The sequence below is a fragment of the Antrostomus carolinensis genome, unplaced genomic scaffold, assembly GCF_000700745.2.
Source record: "Antrostomus carolinensis isolate BGI_N321 unplaced genomic scaffold, ASM70074v2 scaffold17268, whole genome shotgun sequence".
In the NCBI taxonomy this organism is placed as follows: Eukaryota; Metazoa; Chordata; class Aves; order Caprimulgiformes; family Caprimulgidae; genus Antrostomus; species Antrostomus carolinensis.
In genome coordinates this window covers 60,079-76,878 of record NW_010331135.1, presented here as the reverse complement: position 1 = coordinate 76,878, position 16,800 = coordinate 60,079, and the positions used below count along the sequence as shown (strand labels likewise).

Below are 16,800 nucleotides of genomic sequence, written 5' to 3'. Positions count from 1 at the left end.
CTTATCTGAATAGGGGACAACTGTCTTCAAGGTGAGGAACAAGACACCTCATGGGAACCTTGAAAACAGAGTTGCCTGTCAGGAGCAGCTGCTTGCAGAACATATTTTTCTGCTTTGAGGGTGGCCTGTTTAGCCAAGCCTGACTATTTCACCATGCTGTGGAGGCTGCCCTGGTACTAATTCACCTCAAAGAGCAGGTTGAAGTCATTAAAATATTTTGCAGGTGGTTCCTTGAATTCATGGTGCAGCTGGATCCAGCCTAAAGAGGGGAAAAAAAAAGAAAAGGAGAAGAGGCAAGTTCTGATGAAACACAAATTAACATAACTCATAGACGGGAAAGAAAATCTGGTTTCAATCTCTACAACAAAGCCAAGCAACACGTCAAGCTAGAAAGGAGAAATGTCAGCCAGGCAGCACCTGGGATTTTATTGCTTTAACACAAGTGCTTTGCCGCGGTCCCAGGAGTGCCCAGGTGCTACTGCAGCAGCCGGACCTCCTGAGCGTGGCTCTGGGCACAGAGGGACGCAGGGGCTTCAGAAAAAGTCCCTACCTCCCCTTTGGGTCCAGGCTTAAGCTTTATTTTAATGCCCTGGCACAAATTGCAGGTGTTTAGATCTTGCATATTGGCCACAGTCTCTCTTCTGCATGGAAACTCTCCAGGTACCATATCATTTCTTGCCTTTAGAGCTGGATCCACTATTTTTCAGGGGGTGCTGCTCAGGGCTGAGCCAGACATCAGTGGGATACCCACAAGAAAGAGCCCAAGACCTGGCACCTCCATGAGCTGCTGGTGGGTGGATCACTCACAACCTGCTTCAGCACCCCCTGAATTCAGCAGTGCCTCCCGGTTGTTCATGGGCATCAAAGTCCTTGGTCCTTCCTTGGGTAGAACAAGGTTGTTTAGCATAAACACTGTCATACTGGAGAGCTGTACTGGGTCTGACTGGGATGGAAATAACGTTCTCCACAGCAGCCCAAATGGCGCTGAGCTTTGGACTGGTGGCTAAACCAGTGTTGATTACACAGCAGTGCTTTGGCTGTTGGTGAGCAGTGCTTGCACAGTGTCAAGGCTGTGAGTAGGCTGGGGGTGGGCAAGAGGCTGGGAGGGGACACAGCTGGGGCAGTTGACCCAAACATGCCACGAGGATATTCCACACCATATGACATCAAGCTAAGCAATAAAAGTTCAGGGAAAGAAGGAGGAAGGGGAGATGTTTGTGGTTAGGGCATTTGTCAGCCAAACAACCATCACGCATGCTGAGGCCCTGCTTCCCAGGAGGTGGTTGCCTATCTGTCTGCCGATGGGAAGTAGAGAATGAATTCCTCTTTCTGCTTTGCTCTCAAGTGCAGCTTTGGCTTTCCTTATTAAGTTATCATCATATCGACATATGAGTCTTCTCACCTTGCTTCTGCGTTCTCCTCATCCTTTGGGAAAAGTGACTGAGTGAGCAGCTGGGTGGGTGTTTGGCTGATAGCCAGGGACAATCCACCACAAGAGTTAACTGGTATGTCAAAATTCCAAAAAGATAAAAAGACTGAAAAATCAGGTAAAACAGGAAAAAAAATCAAACAAACTCCCAAAAAACAAAAAACAAGCTTGTTTACAAACAGACCTACCACTGCAGAAGCAATTGTAGAGCTCTGATTACTAATGGCTTTGTGATGTGCATCTATCAGCTGTGTCCCAGGTCAAACCATGGCTACTTGTTTCTGTAGGAGAGCAGTGTGGTCTGTGGGCAGGATTACTTTTTGGTTTTTTTGAAGTCCATCGGCAGAAACACGAGTGCAGGTGTTGAGATAAAGGGTACACTGTCACCTCTTCTGGTTGCCACTCTCACTTCAGTCTAGGGATGATGGCAGAAAGGGTGGAGAGTGCTGCTCCAGCTTAACTGACATGGGGCTTTTTTTGTGCCACCACCTCTTCTCTTCCTTGTCCTTGGAAGGGCACCAAAGCCTCCTGATTTTTTCTCATTTATGCCTCAGACAGTCTGCAATCAAATAGATGAGTTTGGAAAAATTACCACCTTGTAGATAAATGGACAAACACCTCTGAGCTCGGATATCTTCTAATTTGGGGGGAAAAAAAAACAGCCAACCAAGTAAATTTTAAAAAATCACCAATTCACTTCTGTAAGGATAAATGTTTATCCTGAGGAGTCTAACATCTGTCCAAGCCCCCTGACGGTATCACTGCTGGGAACTGCTGTGTTTAGCTAATACTAGGTTGGAGTTTAGTGTTGTGCCTCTTTGCTCTGCCATGAGTTTTTGGTGGTGGCAAATGCCTGCAGCTGACAACAGTGGTGAAAGAAGATGAGAAAGGTAGTAGGGATGGCCAGGGACCAGACACTTTCTTTTCTCTTCACCAGCAGTTACCACCAGGCCCGTGACTTCGAGGTGGCTGCAGCCTGTTTATAAAACTTGGTTCAGATGTGGTGCCCCTTTGCGACAAGAGCGTGAGGAACACTTTCTGCCCGGCATGAGTCATTGACATCAGAGCGTGGAAAAGGAAGGGATGAGCCAGAGGACTTCAGGCTCTTTCCTGAGATGTCATCAGAGCATTTCAGAGGAGGCAGGATGAGAAGCAGGAGGGAGAGGGCCCAGGGCTTCCTAGCAGAGGGCCTGGAGGGTGAGGCTGATGGCCTAGCCGATATGCCCCATAACGTGCTGGAAACTGCTATTCTATTAATAAACCCATTGTTTCAGCAAACCCTCAACCTAGGGAGACTTCACTGAATCAGCAGTTTCTTTTCTTTTTTTTCTTTCTTGATTTAGTAACCCCGATTGCACAATCAGAGTCAATCTATCGCTGCAGTCAGAAATGAAAGACAGCAGAAAGCAGGGTGGGGACAGCGGCAGCGAGCACACGTAAAGGCTGAGCAAGCACGTCGGTACATGATCTCTGACGTCCGTGGCATGGGCGAGACCCCCAGCACCATGTGCGCAGGGAAATCTGTTGCCTGTTTGCAGAGGTTGACATCCAGAGGGAAACACAGAGCAACACTCCCAGGCAGCCAGATGCTCACCTGACTGATGGACATGTGGCAGCACGCAGAGCTCATGGGACTAAGTCAACTAGAAATAAGGCAACAATTTGACCAGTTTGACAGTTTGACCAGTTGGGTAGGCAACCACAACTGACAGGCAAAGTTGGGTGGGATCATGACTTTGCTATTGACCTTCCCAAAATAGCTCAGTGGAGAACTGGACTTTGAACCCTGGATCAGGACTGTCAATTGAGGGTCTCTACCCCTGTTTTTACACCCATGCCACCTGGGCCATTGAGAATGGCACAGGTACAGCATGACCATGAGAGGTGAGCAAACATACCCCTGAAGGTCTTTGGGAAGGAGAGCACAAAGATCTAATAGCATCTTTTTCCTTTTAGAAGAGCTTTTTTGAAAACTACAGCTGCCGGCTTCTTTTTGATACTTTTGAAACAAAAATGGATTTGTCTAGATACGTTATTAAAAGCCCCTCTGCTCTAAATCTGCTCTCTGCCTGCACCTGAAGCACATCCATCCCTATAAACATCCACTTGGTGACACAGAGCAGTCATGCCCAGATCATTGCCTGGCCCAGCAAGAGCAGATGGCTTCAGGCTTGCACAGAGTGGGCAGCTGAACCACCCAAACCATTAGAAATGGGCTGGATAAGAGCCCTTACCCCTGTGGGGAGGCAATGTCATAGAGGTAGAGGATGCACAGGTAGTTACCACAACTCAGCTGATTGGTAACCTCTTGATCCACTGTAATTCAGGGGAGTATCTGAGCTGTTCACAACGAAGTAAATTATCCCAATTCCTACCCAGTGTATAGCAGAATACATGATAATGGAGGATTCCTCTTCCTCCCTGCTAGTGCCAAACCAGGTCACAGCTGCACAAGCACATTTGAAAGGAGAACACAGAAGTGGATTTAAAAACCACCACATATTTTTGGTTTAAGCCTTGAAGAGATCCGTGTGTCAGGTGCAGACAGAGGGCTTCATTCTGCACTGGGCTGTCGGGGGTGAATTTCCAGCTCACATCTACCTGAAGCATACACTGCACTTTCATCCATGGCCATGCAAAGCAGTGAGGACCCAGCAACCCTGCAGATGACCATGGACCCACAGCCCAGGAGAAGACCATGTGATGGAGACAGCCCTGCGCCTTGGAGAGGGCAGCACATAGCGGTGGCAGCAGCGTGGGTGAGGAGGGCTCTGCCCAGCCCCTACCAACAGCTCTTGTCTGCAGGCTTGGGTGAGTCGCTTCGTTTTGCAAAATCAAAATCAACCCTGGCCCAAATGGAGATGCCAAAACACCAAATGCCACAGTGAGGTCTGCAGGGGTGGGTTTTACACAACGTGAGCAAAGAAGTGGTGAGGTGGTGGGAGCTGTATCTGTGAGTGTGGAAAATGGGTCAGGGAGAAAGCATGGGCTGGAGAGAGTGTCAGCAAGGAGGCTGCACGTGTGTCTTCTCCATTACACCCCAAGCCTGTTTGGGCTTCAGCATCCCCGAATCCACCATCATTCACTTGTCTTTACAACTCCTGATTCCTTCCTTCCTTGTGCTTCAGTCACACACCATCACGGAGTTGTCATCTTGGGGCAAGTTAATGTGTTTTTCACCACCATGCAGTGCTTCACCTCCCCTCTCAGGGGGTGGATCTCCAAACTAACATTGAACCTGGGATCTTCTTGGTGACATGAGGAGGTTTACTTGTGTCAGGAGCAAAATGCTGAACTCCACTAAAATGCAGAGATGTTGAATAACTCAGGGTTGAACCTCTTGCAGAATCCTACCCGAGGCTCCATGGTCATGGTGTCCCCAAATGAGCACACAAGAGCAGCTGAACATCTTAGCTGTGGGATTTTTTGAGGAACTGTTTGAATTACCACATCAGACTTCTCACAAGTCTATAAAAACTGAGCAGATAGGAAAAGCATATCAGAAAGCATATCAAATCAGGAGGCAGATAGGAAGTCCCTTCAGTCCTTTGTTGTCCATAATCTGACAAGGCTTTAGGTTAGCCACGAGAAATTTGTCATGACAATTAAAGACAGATTCGGGGAAGATGGAAATTCAAGTGATATGAACACTTTCAGCATTTCAGACAAGATTGGGTTTGCCTCAGCTGCTACTACAACATTTCAGATAAGTGGTAAGATTTCTTTTTATTAAGTGGATTGATATGGATTTGATCTGGTCTGTGAAGAAAGCAGTGTATAAAAATGAAATATTGTGTATATTCTGCATATTAAATGCTTTTTACAATGAATTTGCTACTAAATTAATTGACCATTTTAAAAAAAGAAGTATCTGCTAGAAGTATCCTTTCTAGCACAAAGCTGATGCTGAACATCAGAAAAAAATAGTTTTTCCTGATTTAGAAAATGCTTAATTTCACTGAGTAAAACTTTAATGCCTTAATAGTTAAGATACTGAAATCACCAGATCCAATAAAAAATGTAAGTTTATTAATTTTTAGCTGAACATAAATACTTCATTGCTGACTAAACCATTCTATTGTAAAACTAATTAAATCATTGTACTCTTTTTAAGCTAAGACTTTAAACTCCTGATTACATTACTTTGAAAAAATCTCAATTAAAGGAACTTACTGAGTGTCTGAAGTAGTTATTAATGCTTCTGAAATAGGTTTTTCTCCCTGAAGGCCAAAACTTGACAAAGCAGTTTATTTCTTTTACACTTGCCACTGACAATTTAAATGTCATTACTTCAAAAAAACTGTGTAGACATGGTACTTCACGACATGGTTTAGTGGGTATGGTGGTGTTGAGTTGACAGTTGACTTGATTATATTGGAGGTCTTTTCCAACCTTAATGACTCTATGATTCTATGACTTGTTTCCATTTGTTCTGCAGTTCAGTCTATTATTGATTTTCATTTGTTTCAATGTATACATGCCTCACTGTTCATGCCTGTTCACGCCTCAGTGCTCAAGGCCAGGTTGGATGAGGCTTTGAGCAACCTGGTGTAGTGGAAGGTGTCCCTGCTCATGGGACTTCTTTAAGGTTCCTTCCAACCCATACCACTGTATGTTTCTATGGTGGCAACAGGGAGTTTATTGCTGCTGAAAGGGGAGAACTACCACATTCATACTGTTATAAACTGGATTAAGTCTTGATAGAAGCGAGCTGGTGAAATCGGCTAAGGAAAAGATGGATGAGAGAATCGCAGCGCAAAGCCCGGATGAGAGGGAGGCAGCCTGCCTTGCCTGCAGGACCTGACAGTCTCACAGAGGGACCTTGCTGCTCCTTGTCACTGGAAACCATGGCTAATTTATTGTGGTCAAGCCTGAAAGGGCTGGAAGTGAATAGTTTGTAGTGGGAGAGATGTGAGAGGATGTCTACCCTACTTCTGTTGGATTTCAGAGCCTCGAAGCCAAAGAAAGCCATCCACGTTCTGTATTCGAGCAGTCCTCGGCATCTACCTGCTGCTGCTGACGGCCGCCCAGGGGCTGCTGGCATATGAAGGTAACACTGCAACCTCACAGTGGGCTTGACATCAAGACATCTTTGCTGGGTGCTCTCAGGGGGCACGGGTGAGCGGGGATGAGCATGCAGATAGGCAACCTCTGAGGGAGCACAGATGCTCCTCTGCACACTGCAAGCCAAAGAAGCCACTGCAAGAAACATTCTCCCACCCCATACACGTGCTTTGAATTTGCAAAAGCACTCCTGGCTGCAGTCCTGGCTGCAGCAAGGGCTGGCACATGAAAACCACCTCCCCGGGTCAAACAGTGGTGGTGGTTAACCTCAAATGTCCTCCATTGGTGACAAGGAGCTGCTCTGCTGAACAGGCATTTCCCAGCCAGATTGGGCGGGAAATATTCACTACACGGGCCTTTTGTTTCCCCAGTGTTTAAGATGCAGAAAGAGATACTGAAATTTCAAGAACAAAATACCTCCCATATAGAAGAGATTCTGCAAAGCCCCTTTGCCAACAAAATGCTTTTGGAGAGAAACTCTGCAGAGAAGCACATGGGACATGAAGAAAACTGGAGGAGAAGTTTAGAAAAGGAAATCACTATAATTAAAAGCAGCAATGCAAACCTGATGGTGATGATGAACAACATTAGCCAGGTTGCAGGTATGGCTCCATTTCTCCATGCTGGCTGTACAGTGGGGAGAGCTGGTTCCTCTGCACCACTGCAAAGCTGGGACAAAGCCTGGTTCAGATGAACAAATAACTAGGACAAGATTTGGTCTTCCTGTCAGTTAGTGATGTCCCAGTGCCCAGGACTGGAGCATCTCCACCTGGAGAAGCTGGAGCACTGTACACTGTACTGCAGCTGTACACGTGTCTCTGGGCTGCTCTCCCTACCTGTAACTTGTAGACTTGAGCTCTGGGTGCCCTCTGAAAGGGTGGTGTCTTCAGCCCAGACCTCAAACCTATCAACCCCATACTGATATGTTCCTCACTGAGTGTCATTTACTGAAAAATATCCATTAAATATTTATTTCAGGATCTCCTGGACGCAAAGGAGAACCTGGTCCACCAGGTATGTTGGTAAATGTACCGTAAGCAACTTTCCCTCTATTTTATTTATCTTTTCCCCTAAGAGACCTGAAGTGAGGATTTGGGATTTCAGTCTCTAGACCCAGATCTTACCCAAGGTGCAGACACCCAGTGCCCTGTCCATGAAGAAACCTGCTGCACCTCTTAGCTGATCCCCCAGAAGCCTTGGCTTGCCCGAGGGCTCCTGCATGGGTCAGTGGCCACCATGGAAAAGCATTTTGGCTCTGCCTCCTCACTGCTACCCCATCAGAAAAGCTCAGGAGTGATGGAGAAACTGTACCTGGTCATTATCTGCAATAACCATCTCAAATATCCATCTGAGACAAGAGAGGACCAGGGAGGGGGTTTATGTGTGTCCTACAACCAGCAGATAGCTGGGCTTTCTGCCCCACACATAGCAAGTCTGGCTGTCCAACTGACTCCAGGACAGCTCAAGGAGACCTCCCCAGTCCCTGCTCTATAGGTCTCAAGCTGAACAGTGTGCGTAACAAACAGTGGCAGATTTGGGACCTTGCCCACCTTGTCCCTGGGGAAATGATCGCACGGACTCAGGAATGAGCTGGGTGCCAGTCCTCCCTTTCCACAGCCACGCACAAGCTGCTGCCCTGGATACCTGGGGGTTTAGGGTAGAACTACACCCGCTGTAGGAGATTAATGTCTCCAGACTGTGAGGACGCAGCAAGTCCTGATCTAATGTTGGCTCTACTTTGAGCAGAGGTTGGACTAGGCAATGTCCACAGAAACCAGAGTTTCTATGATCCTATGATGATGATCTAAGATGCAACCCTTGTTAGGTCAGGTCTGTATCTCATCCATCCATTGTTCTTGGCTACACTGATGAGGTTTTCTGAAGAAAAAAATTAATAAATTTTTTAAAAATCATGTTTTCATATCTTCCTGGCTGCACTTACAACATTGAAACAGCACCTCCTGGCAAGCACCATTATTATATATTAGAGCCCAATAGTTCAGTGCATTTTCAGGAAAGATCCCCCCAAAGGTCCCCACGAGATGGGCTTGGCTGGAAGACAGCTGGCTCCTGCCCTACCAAAAACTCAACCGAATGCCATGGACTTTACTCAAGCGGTTCTGCTGGTCCCTGCCTGCTGAAGATTGGCCTCAGTGTTGACCAAAGGCACATGCACAAAGGATGGTTAAAAAATTTTAAAAATCATCTCTTCCTCTTAGCCATTACTGTGAACAGATAACATGTGTCAGCTGATATATGTATTTTACATTTCAGGGCTACAGGGACCACCGGGGACAAAGGGAGACCGAGGAATTCAAGGTAAGGCTTTTCTGACATCTGGATGACTTTTGTGGATGAACATAAAGTGGCTTTATGGATGATTTTATGGGCAATCTTGTCCTCAGCCAAGGTGTAAGTTAGTAGAAATGTCATTGGAGTTGAAGGAAATAAGCCTATGTAAAACCAATGTGAACAAAAGCAGAACTTCGCTGGAAAAAATCTTATTTTAAAAGTGAAAGTGCACCAGTCATGGTGGGCCAGTTCCCCACTGCCACCAGCACTGCTCTCAAGTACATGGAGAGCAGAGTTTGGCTCATGCCTGCAGCTGTGCCACGTGGCCTGCCGTTGGCATTCACTAGACATGCCACTCGATGAAGCATCATAAAAATGATGTTGTCTTTGTAGGCTTACAGGGACTGCAGGGTGCGAAGGGGAGCAAAGGAGATCCTGGTCCTGCTGGCCCGAGTGGTGCACCAGGAGTAAGAGGAGAAAAAGGAGAGACAGGGCTTGCAGGTAAGACTTCTTCTCTATCTCAACATTTTTAAGATACTCCCATATATTCCTGTTTAAATACATTCTACTTAAAACAGCAGAATAAGCGTTCACAGGTCAGATACTTCAAAGAAATCCAGGCAGCTCTGAGAGTGTCTTGCCAGTCAGTGAGGGAGCTGGATGAACAGGACACTCAACCTGATCTGAAGGGATTTCATTTCATGTCATGCTCCAGCAAAGCTCCCAAAGGAGGGCTGGGAAAAGGGGACGTGCAAAATGTTGACTCTGCACCATGAAAGTCTCTTCACAGAGTGACCTTGGTCTAATGAAAGCCACAGGTATTTAATTATCAGCCTATCCCAGATTAAAGCAGCGATGTTTGCAGTAGGATTTTCAGGGTATAAAATAATACAATATAATTTATATGCACAAGCATGTGGATGTTAGTCCTCACCTTAGGAAAAGCTATTTCTGAGAACTTTATATCTTGTATAAGCCTGACTTCTCTACACCTTAAGTAGAAGAGTTATGTACCGTGTTTCTCCCATGCAGCATGCATTAGTGGGCATCTCCTGGATAGCTGCTATTTAGTGGTCTCACATGAGCTGCACCCAGAGAGGAAAAGCTGAAATCAGGATAGCAAAAGAAAGCAGATGTGTGTGGTACAGATGCAGGAGTTTGTTGTGCAGTTGATTAGAGCTTCCTCAGATCTTCCATCAGATCCCACATGCTCCGGTGTGCTCAATAGCACAAGTTGCTGCAGAAAAGAAAAGTAAAAGTAGGAGGAATACTGTAAGGTAAGGACTTTGGGATAATTCTGGAGCAGAAAAATGAAGGAGATGTCAGTCTTCAAATGAGGAATTTTCAAGTAATTCAGCTCTTTTGGAGCATGCCGATCACCTGTTTGGAGAAGAGAAGGCTAAGGGGAGGTGTGGCAATTCCCTGGAAGTACAGGAGTGGAATATGCTGTCCTCATCTCCACTATGGCTAGGAGAAGGGAAGGGTTCAGAGTGCAATAAGGGATATTTAACTAGAGAATAAAACATTCTAGTGGCAGGGATAGCTTGGGGAATAGGCTGGGGAGGTGTCATGGCACCACTGCAAGTTTTTAACAGCAGGTCAGACAAACATCTGGCCAGACAGTGTGGCAGAGCTGGAGGTGGCTCAGACATACTCTGAGATGCCATCCAGCCCTGTCCTCCCACAGCTCTATGGGAATGCCACTGGATGGTAAATGCAGGTATGAGGCCAAACTCTGCTGCTGGTGCAGCCAGACAGAGGTGCTCCACTGGCTGCAGAGACAATGAATCTGTTTGTTTGTTTGTTTGTTTGTTTTAATTTATTCAACGTGTGCTCTGCTGTTTGATAGGTCTCCAAGGACAGAAGGGTGAAACAGGCATGAAGGGAGACCCCGGGCCCCCTGGACCCATGGGTCCTCAGGGACAGCAGGGAGTCCCAGGACTGCCAGGTTTCAATGGTAAGTGCAGAGGACACAGTACAACCCACCATCAGCACATGCGTGCCATGGTGGAGAGCTGCCCTAGCTGAAGTGTTAGGCTAAGCCTCATTAGCACTGATGCTAAGATGTTGTTACAGGTAGCACGGGTGAGCCTGGACGTCCTGGGCAGAAAGGAGAGGCAGGTAAGTAGTACAGAAGGTGCAACTTCTTCTAGAGATATGAGACCAATCTCTTTTAGACGGTGCTTCATGACAAGGAAAACTGCAGCCAGGCTAGATCTCAGCATGGGTAAGAGAAGATGATGATTAGATGAAGAAACCATGCTGACATTGTGCAAACCCATCCCACAGCCTCAGCTGTCTCATCTGGATCTCACTCACTGTGCAGGAGAATGAGAGGGAAAGAAGGGCCACGTTCTCCTTCCTGACATGTATGCACACAAGGGCAGAAATTGGATGCTCTTTTAGGAAAGCACTTGTGCCTCTCAAGGCTGACAGCCTACAAGGACCTGGGTCTGTACACCTTTTCACCCCAGACCATCACTCGCTGCACTGCTGAGATTAGTGCTGCCAGGGGAGGACTGCAATTCGGAGACACCCAGTTTGTTTTGCCTTCATAGGGTCAACTCAATCTGCACAGTGCAGGGGCTGGTGATTGAGCTAGCTTTCTTTTTTCTCCTTCATATGTTGTGTTGCATTTCACATGTGCTGCTTTTGCTCAACTTCAAGGAGTAACTGGACAACGTGGACCTGCAGGAACTCCTGGCCTCGAAGGCAGACCTGGTCAGAAAGGGGAGAAGGGGGACCAAGGGCCCAGTGGTAGTCCAGGTACAATGCTACTCAAACCTGTAACTCACTGACCTCCTACTCCGGCCTCTCTTTGTGTGATGGCTTCGCTCTTACCGATTTGGTTTTAATTTTAGGAACATCAGGCATTGCAGGACCCAAAGGTGAAAAGGGAGACAGAGGAGAAACAGGTAAAGCAGAATAAACCAGGTTTGGGGTCAACAACATGTATCATGCAGACACTGGGAAGGGATCTGCAACAGCAAGGAGGAGATTTGTTGAGTCCTGTTCTTGGAGCCCCAACATATCCCAGGATGCTATGGTGGACCTGGGCCTCTGCCAGACTGCTGGGATGGCAGCTGCTCACTGGAGGGGTTGTTTCACCATCTGTAACATGCGTGAGGAGGTGATGTTCCCTGCATTTTTTTATAAATAGAAAAGGTGCAAACAAAGCAGCAGTTTAAGATGAACCACACAACCACCTCCCTACCCTGGAGCTAAAAATGAATTTTACTGTCTGTAAATCTGATGGGGCAGGGTATTCACTAGCAAGCATCTGCCCTGGTCTCCTCTATAGCACTGCAAGAAGAGGTATTGCTAAAAGGCCAACTTAGCAAACAAACTAGGCATTTTCTTTGACCTTCCATCTTTGACCTTCCACCTCTCTGTCCCACATTCTCCAGTACAAGCCTATTCTGGTGTATTCTCTTGAATCAACCTTTTTAAACTCAAATTATTTAGTGCACACAACTTATCTTCTCCATCAGGACGTGACAAAGGTCCAAGCACTGCACTCTTCTGCATTCATTGATACCTGGGTGACAGGGATGGGAGTCACCTGTCCCAACATTATGTGCTCGCTTATGTCTGATGCACCAAAATTTACATTTATATAATTTATATTTACATTTATTATATAGGGCTCTCCATACAATCCATGAAGACCCACCTGGAGGGAGGGTCTCTATTTCATCAATGGAGTTTAGGATATGGAAAAAAATTACCAGAAGATGATCTACTTCAGGAGAAGACAATTCTCTACTGTCTGTATTTTCTTTCTTGACAAGGTCTGCACTGAGTATAACAGGAAATAAGACACTCACTTCAGAAACAGATGCCTGTAGTGTAGACAGTTAAACTACACAAGTTGAAATCCATCATAAATACGAGTTTGCATAAGCTTTTATAAATGTATAAATTCCTGTCTTATAAATTTTTGTTCGTTTGTTTGTTTTGATGATCTTAGGTCTTCCAGGGCAAAAGGGAACAAAGGGAGACCAGGGCCCAACAGGTAAACCTTTGTTTGACTGCTTGATTTACTCTGATGATGCAAAGCACTTTAAACACCACGTTCCACTTCTCTGCTTCAATGTCAAATGCTCGTCATGTTCTTTCCTTGGGAAGGGACAAAAGCAATTACTTTCTTGCCTTCCACCCAGGCAGTCCAGGCATAACTGGTCAAAAAGGAAGCAAGGGTGATGCTGGCAGCCAAGGTCCAAAAGGAGGACCAGGAGTAAAAGGAGAAAAGGGAGACCGTGGACTCTCTGGTAAGGCTGTTTCCTACGGGGTCTGTGGAGCTGATGGTACATTTGGGGTTGGGACTGTACATCACACACTGGCACAAGCTGCTCTGGGGCATGTTTACAGAGTTCATTTGGAGGAATTCAACAGACAGAACAGTCTTCCCAGAAATGAATGTGCAGGGTGTCACATACAAGTAAACAGATGTATTAGATATTCTTAAATCCCTGATCCCACAGAAAACTGGAATAATCCACATTTCTCTCTGCTCTGTACAGAGACATCTTGCAGCATACCGTGCCGCTGGGATAACTCCCACTGTCAGGAATGTAGATTCAGAAACACCAGGGCTATTAACTATGACTTGCTAATTGTAGGACCCAAAATAGTTTAAAAGGGCCAACACTACAGCTACTCCCCATCCTTAACACCCTCCCTTCCAACCACAGGATGCTTCCAGAACCCCTAAGATCTGTAGCAAAAAACCAACCCAACCAGTAATTACAACAGGCCGTGGGAAGTGAACAGTGCTCCAGATGTTTTTTTATTTTAATTGTTCACACTGAACAGTACAAGAGTTCTCAGAAATAAAATAAACTGGAACCTATCTGGGGCTCCTCCGTGCACTCTTCTTCTGGAGCTTTGCCTCTGGAAGAGGGGAAAAGCATAACCAGGGTGACCCCAGGTTAGGGACTGTCCTCTGGGAGGGTCTCAGCTCCTGGTCTGCAGAAGGAGATAGCAATTGCTGTGTGGAGGTAGCTTTTGGGGAAAGACCTCATTGTGTTTTGTCAAGTACTTCTGCTTTCAAGACCAGGACACTGCACAGAAACACAGAGGACTGTTGGGAGTGGCTTTTGGCTGCCCCATGGCAGCACCTAGAGAGCAAACCCCATGATGTAGTTATTCCTGCAAATACTTTGGGACATACCATGCCTGCTTCTGGAGAGCCCAAAGGCTATCAGAGATGTTATTTTACAGGCAGTAGTGGAAATAAGATACTTTCCCCTTGAGTGCATGGGTGGGATTTTGCAAGTGGCTCTTTTCTTGGGTCACATGTTAGGAGGACTTTGCTGTATGTTATCTTACTTTTCTTGCCACTTTTCTTTTACATACCCTTAGTTACCTCAGAAGGTCTGTTCCACAAGGGCATGGAGCTCTCGTATCTCTGACACACCCAATTATTCAGAAAAAGTTAATAACTGAATTTTCCCCCCAACAGCTGTCAAATATTTGCTTGTTTTTTAATCTGGAACAGGTTCTCCAGGAATGAAAGGGAGCAAAGGTGAAAAGGGAGAAGGTACTGGACTTTTATTTCTTCTTCTCTTACTAGCTTTCTGGCATTAAAGCTACCTTAGATGAGGACCAACGTACCTCCTGTGCACACTGGTTGACCCGCAGCATGGCTGCCAGAACTGATGGCTCCATGTGCTGAGCTCCAGCCTGGTGTCTCTAGACTCAGGAGAAGACCCTGAATTATTCAGATTTGAGCAATAAGTAACTTCTGGTCCCACCCCGGCTACAGCTGAGGAGATGGGAACATTCATCTGGTTCTGGTGGTCACTGCTTCTGTCTTTCAATGTGCTTTTTTCCACATGCCTGTATGACCAGGAGAGTTATTTTCTTCTCCTCTGAACTGCCAGGCAACTTCAATAATTTCATACGAATAGCGGGAGGGGGCAGGAGGGGCCGCGTGGAAATCTTTCACCAAGGAACCTGGGGAACAATATGTGACGATGGCTGGAGCACTCAAGATGCCAGTGTGGTCTGCCGAATGCTGGGATACAGCCGTGCGATCTCTGCCTTCACAGCCACAGCAGGTGAGTCCACAACAGCCTTTCACCTCCCCAGGCCTGGTGTGGGAGGTTACACACACCCAGGAAGCACCAGAGCAAAGAGATTCCCCTCAAAGGGGCAGCTCATTCCCCTTGGGACGAGGGAGCCACATGTTAAGTGCTGCTTGAGCTGTGCCCAAAGGCTTGATTTCCAACAAGCCAACTGTGGAACTCAACACACACCTGCTACCTGCAGGGGCCTCTTTAGAAAAAATGCATATTCCTCTTTCTTTTGTCCAACAGTTTTTTGCTTATTTTTTTGTTTGATTCATCTTCCAAAGGCACTGGACGGATTTGGCTTGATGATGTGAATTGCCGTGGGAATGAATATTCAATTTTCGACTGTCCAAAGCCTGACTGGGGTGTGAACAACTGTTCCCACAGCGAGGATGCTGGCGTGGAGTGCATTTGATGGGACACAGAGGCTGCCCTGGGAGCTGCTGCCCACCTCTGCTCTCTATGAGGCTTTTCAGAATGCAAACCCAATTTCTTCAGGCTGTGCTTATAGTCTCTTTACCAGGTCATAAAATTTTGACAGAGAAAGTTAAATTTTCCATACATCTATAACAGTTGCAAGATCTACAGGTAACCTGAAACATCCCAGCTGCCATGAAACACCTGGAGCTCAGGCACATGAGCCAGTTCACAGCTTTTCCAGTTACCTGACATCAGCTCATCTGCAGTAGCTCACATGTGTGTGACCTCTAACTCCACAGGGGAGGAGAGATGGTTCACTTTAGCTTAGTGCAGTAAGAGAGAAGAGGATCAGCGTGCAGAAATAGGCAATTACTGCAGCTGAGCTGGCTGGTCCATCTTCGTCACAGTACAGTTGCGAATCTGAGCCTAAAACCCCCAGTGAAGTGCATACACCTGAGGCAGCAGATGCTCAGCAGTCATCAGATGATCTCTCTGTCATGCAAATGTAAATGTTCTCCAGAAACAATGCTGATTACAGGTAAAGTGCAAAAATAAGTGCCTGGGATCTAGGTATCATACTATCCTGGTTTAGCACAGACCTTGTTTTTGACCTTGGCCAAGTCCCCTCTTTTCTCTGTCAGTCCTTTTCCCAGAAGCAATACCCCTTACCTTTATGGTAAGATAAGCATTTCATACTTTAGAAATTGGATGCTCCAGTAAAGCAAAGGGATGATGAATAAAAGTAACAATGGGAAAGCATAAGCTAATTAAACTTTTAAAGTGAAAATATGAACCCTAAACCAAAGGCTTTTACCTTAACCAAATGTCTTACACGTGTCTGAGATAATAACTGAAAGGCTTCTCTTTCTTAAAGGCTAAATCTTCGCAGTTTCCACCAGCACAGAGCATTCAGCAGGTGGCAAGTAGCCTGTGTACACGTAGCTGGGCACATTGCAACAACCTGCTTGCAGATATTTGATTTAAAATGTCAGAAATATGTGTAAGCAACCCCACACCTCTGCCTTAACGTGAGTCATAATTGCATTTGTCTACACAGCTTTGAAACTTGTTTTTAGTGCTTAGAAATCCAGATATAAGTGGAAAAACCAAGCAGTGTTGGTAAGAGCAGCAGGTGATGGGGCATCCAGGGCTGATGTGAGCGAGATGATCCAGCAGTCTGCAGGGTCTGTGCAGACTGCAACAAAAATCATCACCTTTTTGAACCAGATGAAAATTTTGTTATGTGGTCTCAGGCCTCAGGACAGAAGTCTGGAAAATCCCAAGAGTTTTGCAGTATCCACTCTGATGCCTTTGACAGCAGGAAAATGAAGAGAGAGGCTTACCATTCTTGGCTCTGGTTTAGAGGAGGCAAGGAGCACCTGCCTCAAACCATGGGTGAAACCTGATGGATGACAACTGTTTCAGAACTGGTGGAAGCAGACAGTGGCTCATCTACATGAGGAGACAAAAGCTTTCTGTTCTGGTAGGGAGTCCTACCAGCACTAACAGCATACTGAGCAC

The 16,800-nt window shown here is 46.2% G+C and overlaps 1 protein-coding gene across 1 annotated transcript; it reads left to right on the top strand.

Annotated features, from left to right (window-relative positions):
• The first annotated feature begins 5,027 nt into the window (after positions 1-5,027).
• Positions 5,028-15,274, top strand: LOC104528976 (macrophage receptor MARCO). Its single transcript, XM_029086260.1, has 15 exons — positions 5,028-5,142; positions 6,378-6,479; positions 6,865-7,095; positions 7,472-7,507; positions 8,768-8,812; positions 9,179-9,286; positions 10,635-10,742; positions 10,862-10,906; positions 11,453-11,551; positions 11,647-11,700; positions 12,756-12,800; positions 12,949-13,056; positions 14,286-14,327; positions 14,671-14,847; positions 15,144-15,274. Exons 1-15 carry the CDS (start codon positions 5,028-5,030, stop codon positions 15,272-15,274), a joined length of 1,446 nt encoding a protein of 481 aa, XP_028942093.1.
• The last annotated feature ends 1,526 nt before the right edge of the window (positions 15,275-16,800 follow it).

Excerpts from the sequence above, each read along its gene's own strand:
- LOC104528976 (XM_029086260.1), top strand. The coding sequence starts at position 5,028 with ATGACAATTAAAGACAGATTCGGGGAAGATGGAAATTCAAGTGATATG. Across the intron at positions 9,287-10,634 it reads AGGAGAGACAGGGCTTGCAG|GTCTCCAAGGACAGAAGGGT; the intron begins GTAAGACTTCTT and ends GCTGTTTGATAG. Across the intron at positions 12,801-12,948 it reads GGGAGACCAGGGCCCAACAG|GCAGTCCAGGCATAACTGGT; the intron begins GTAAACCTTTGT and ends CCTTCCACCCAG.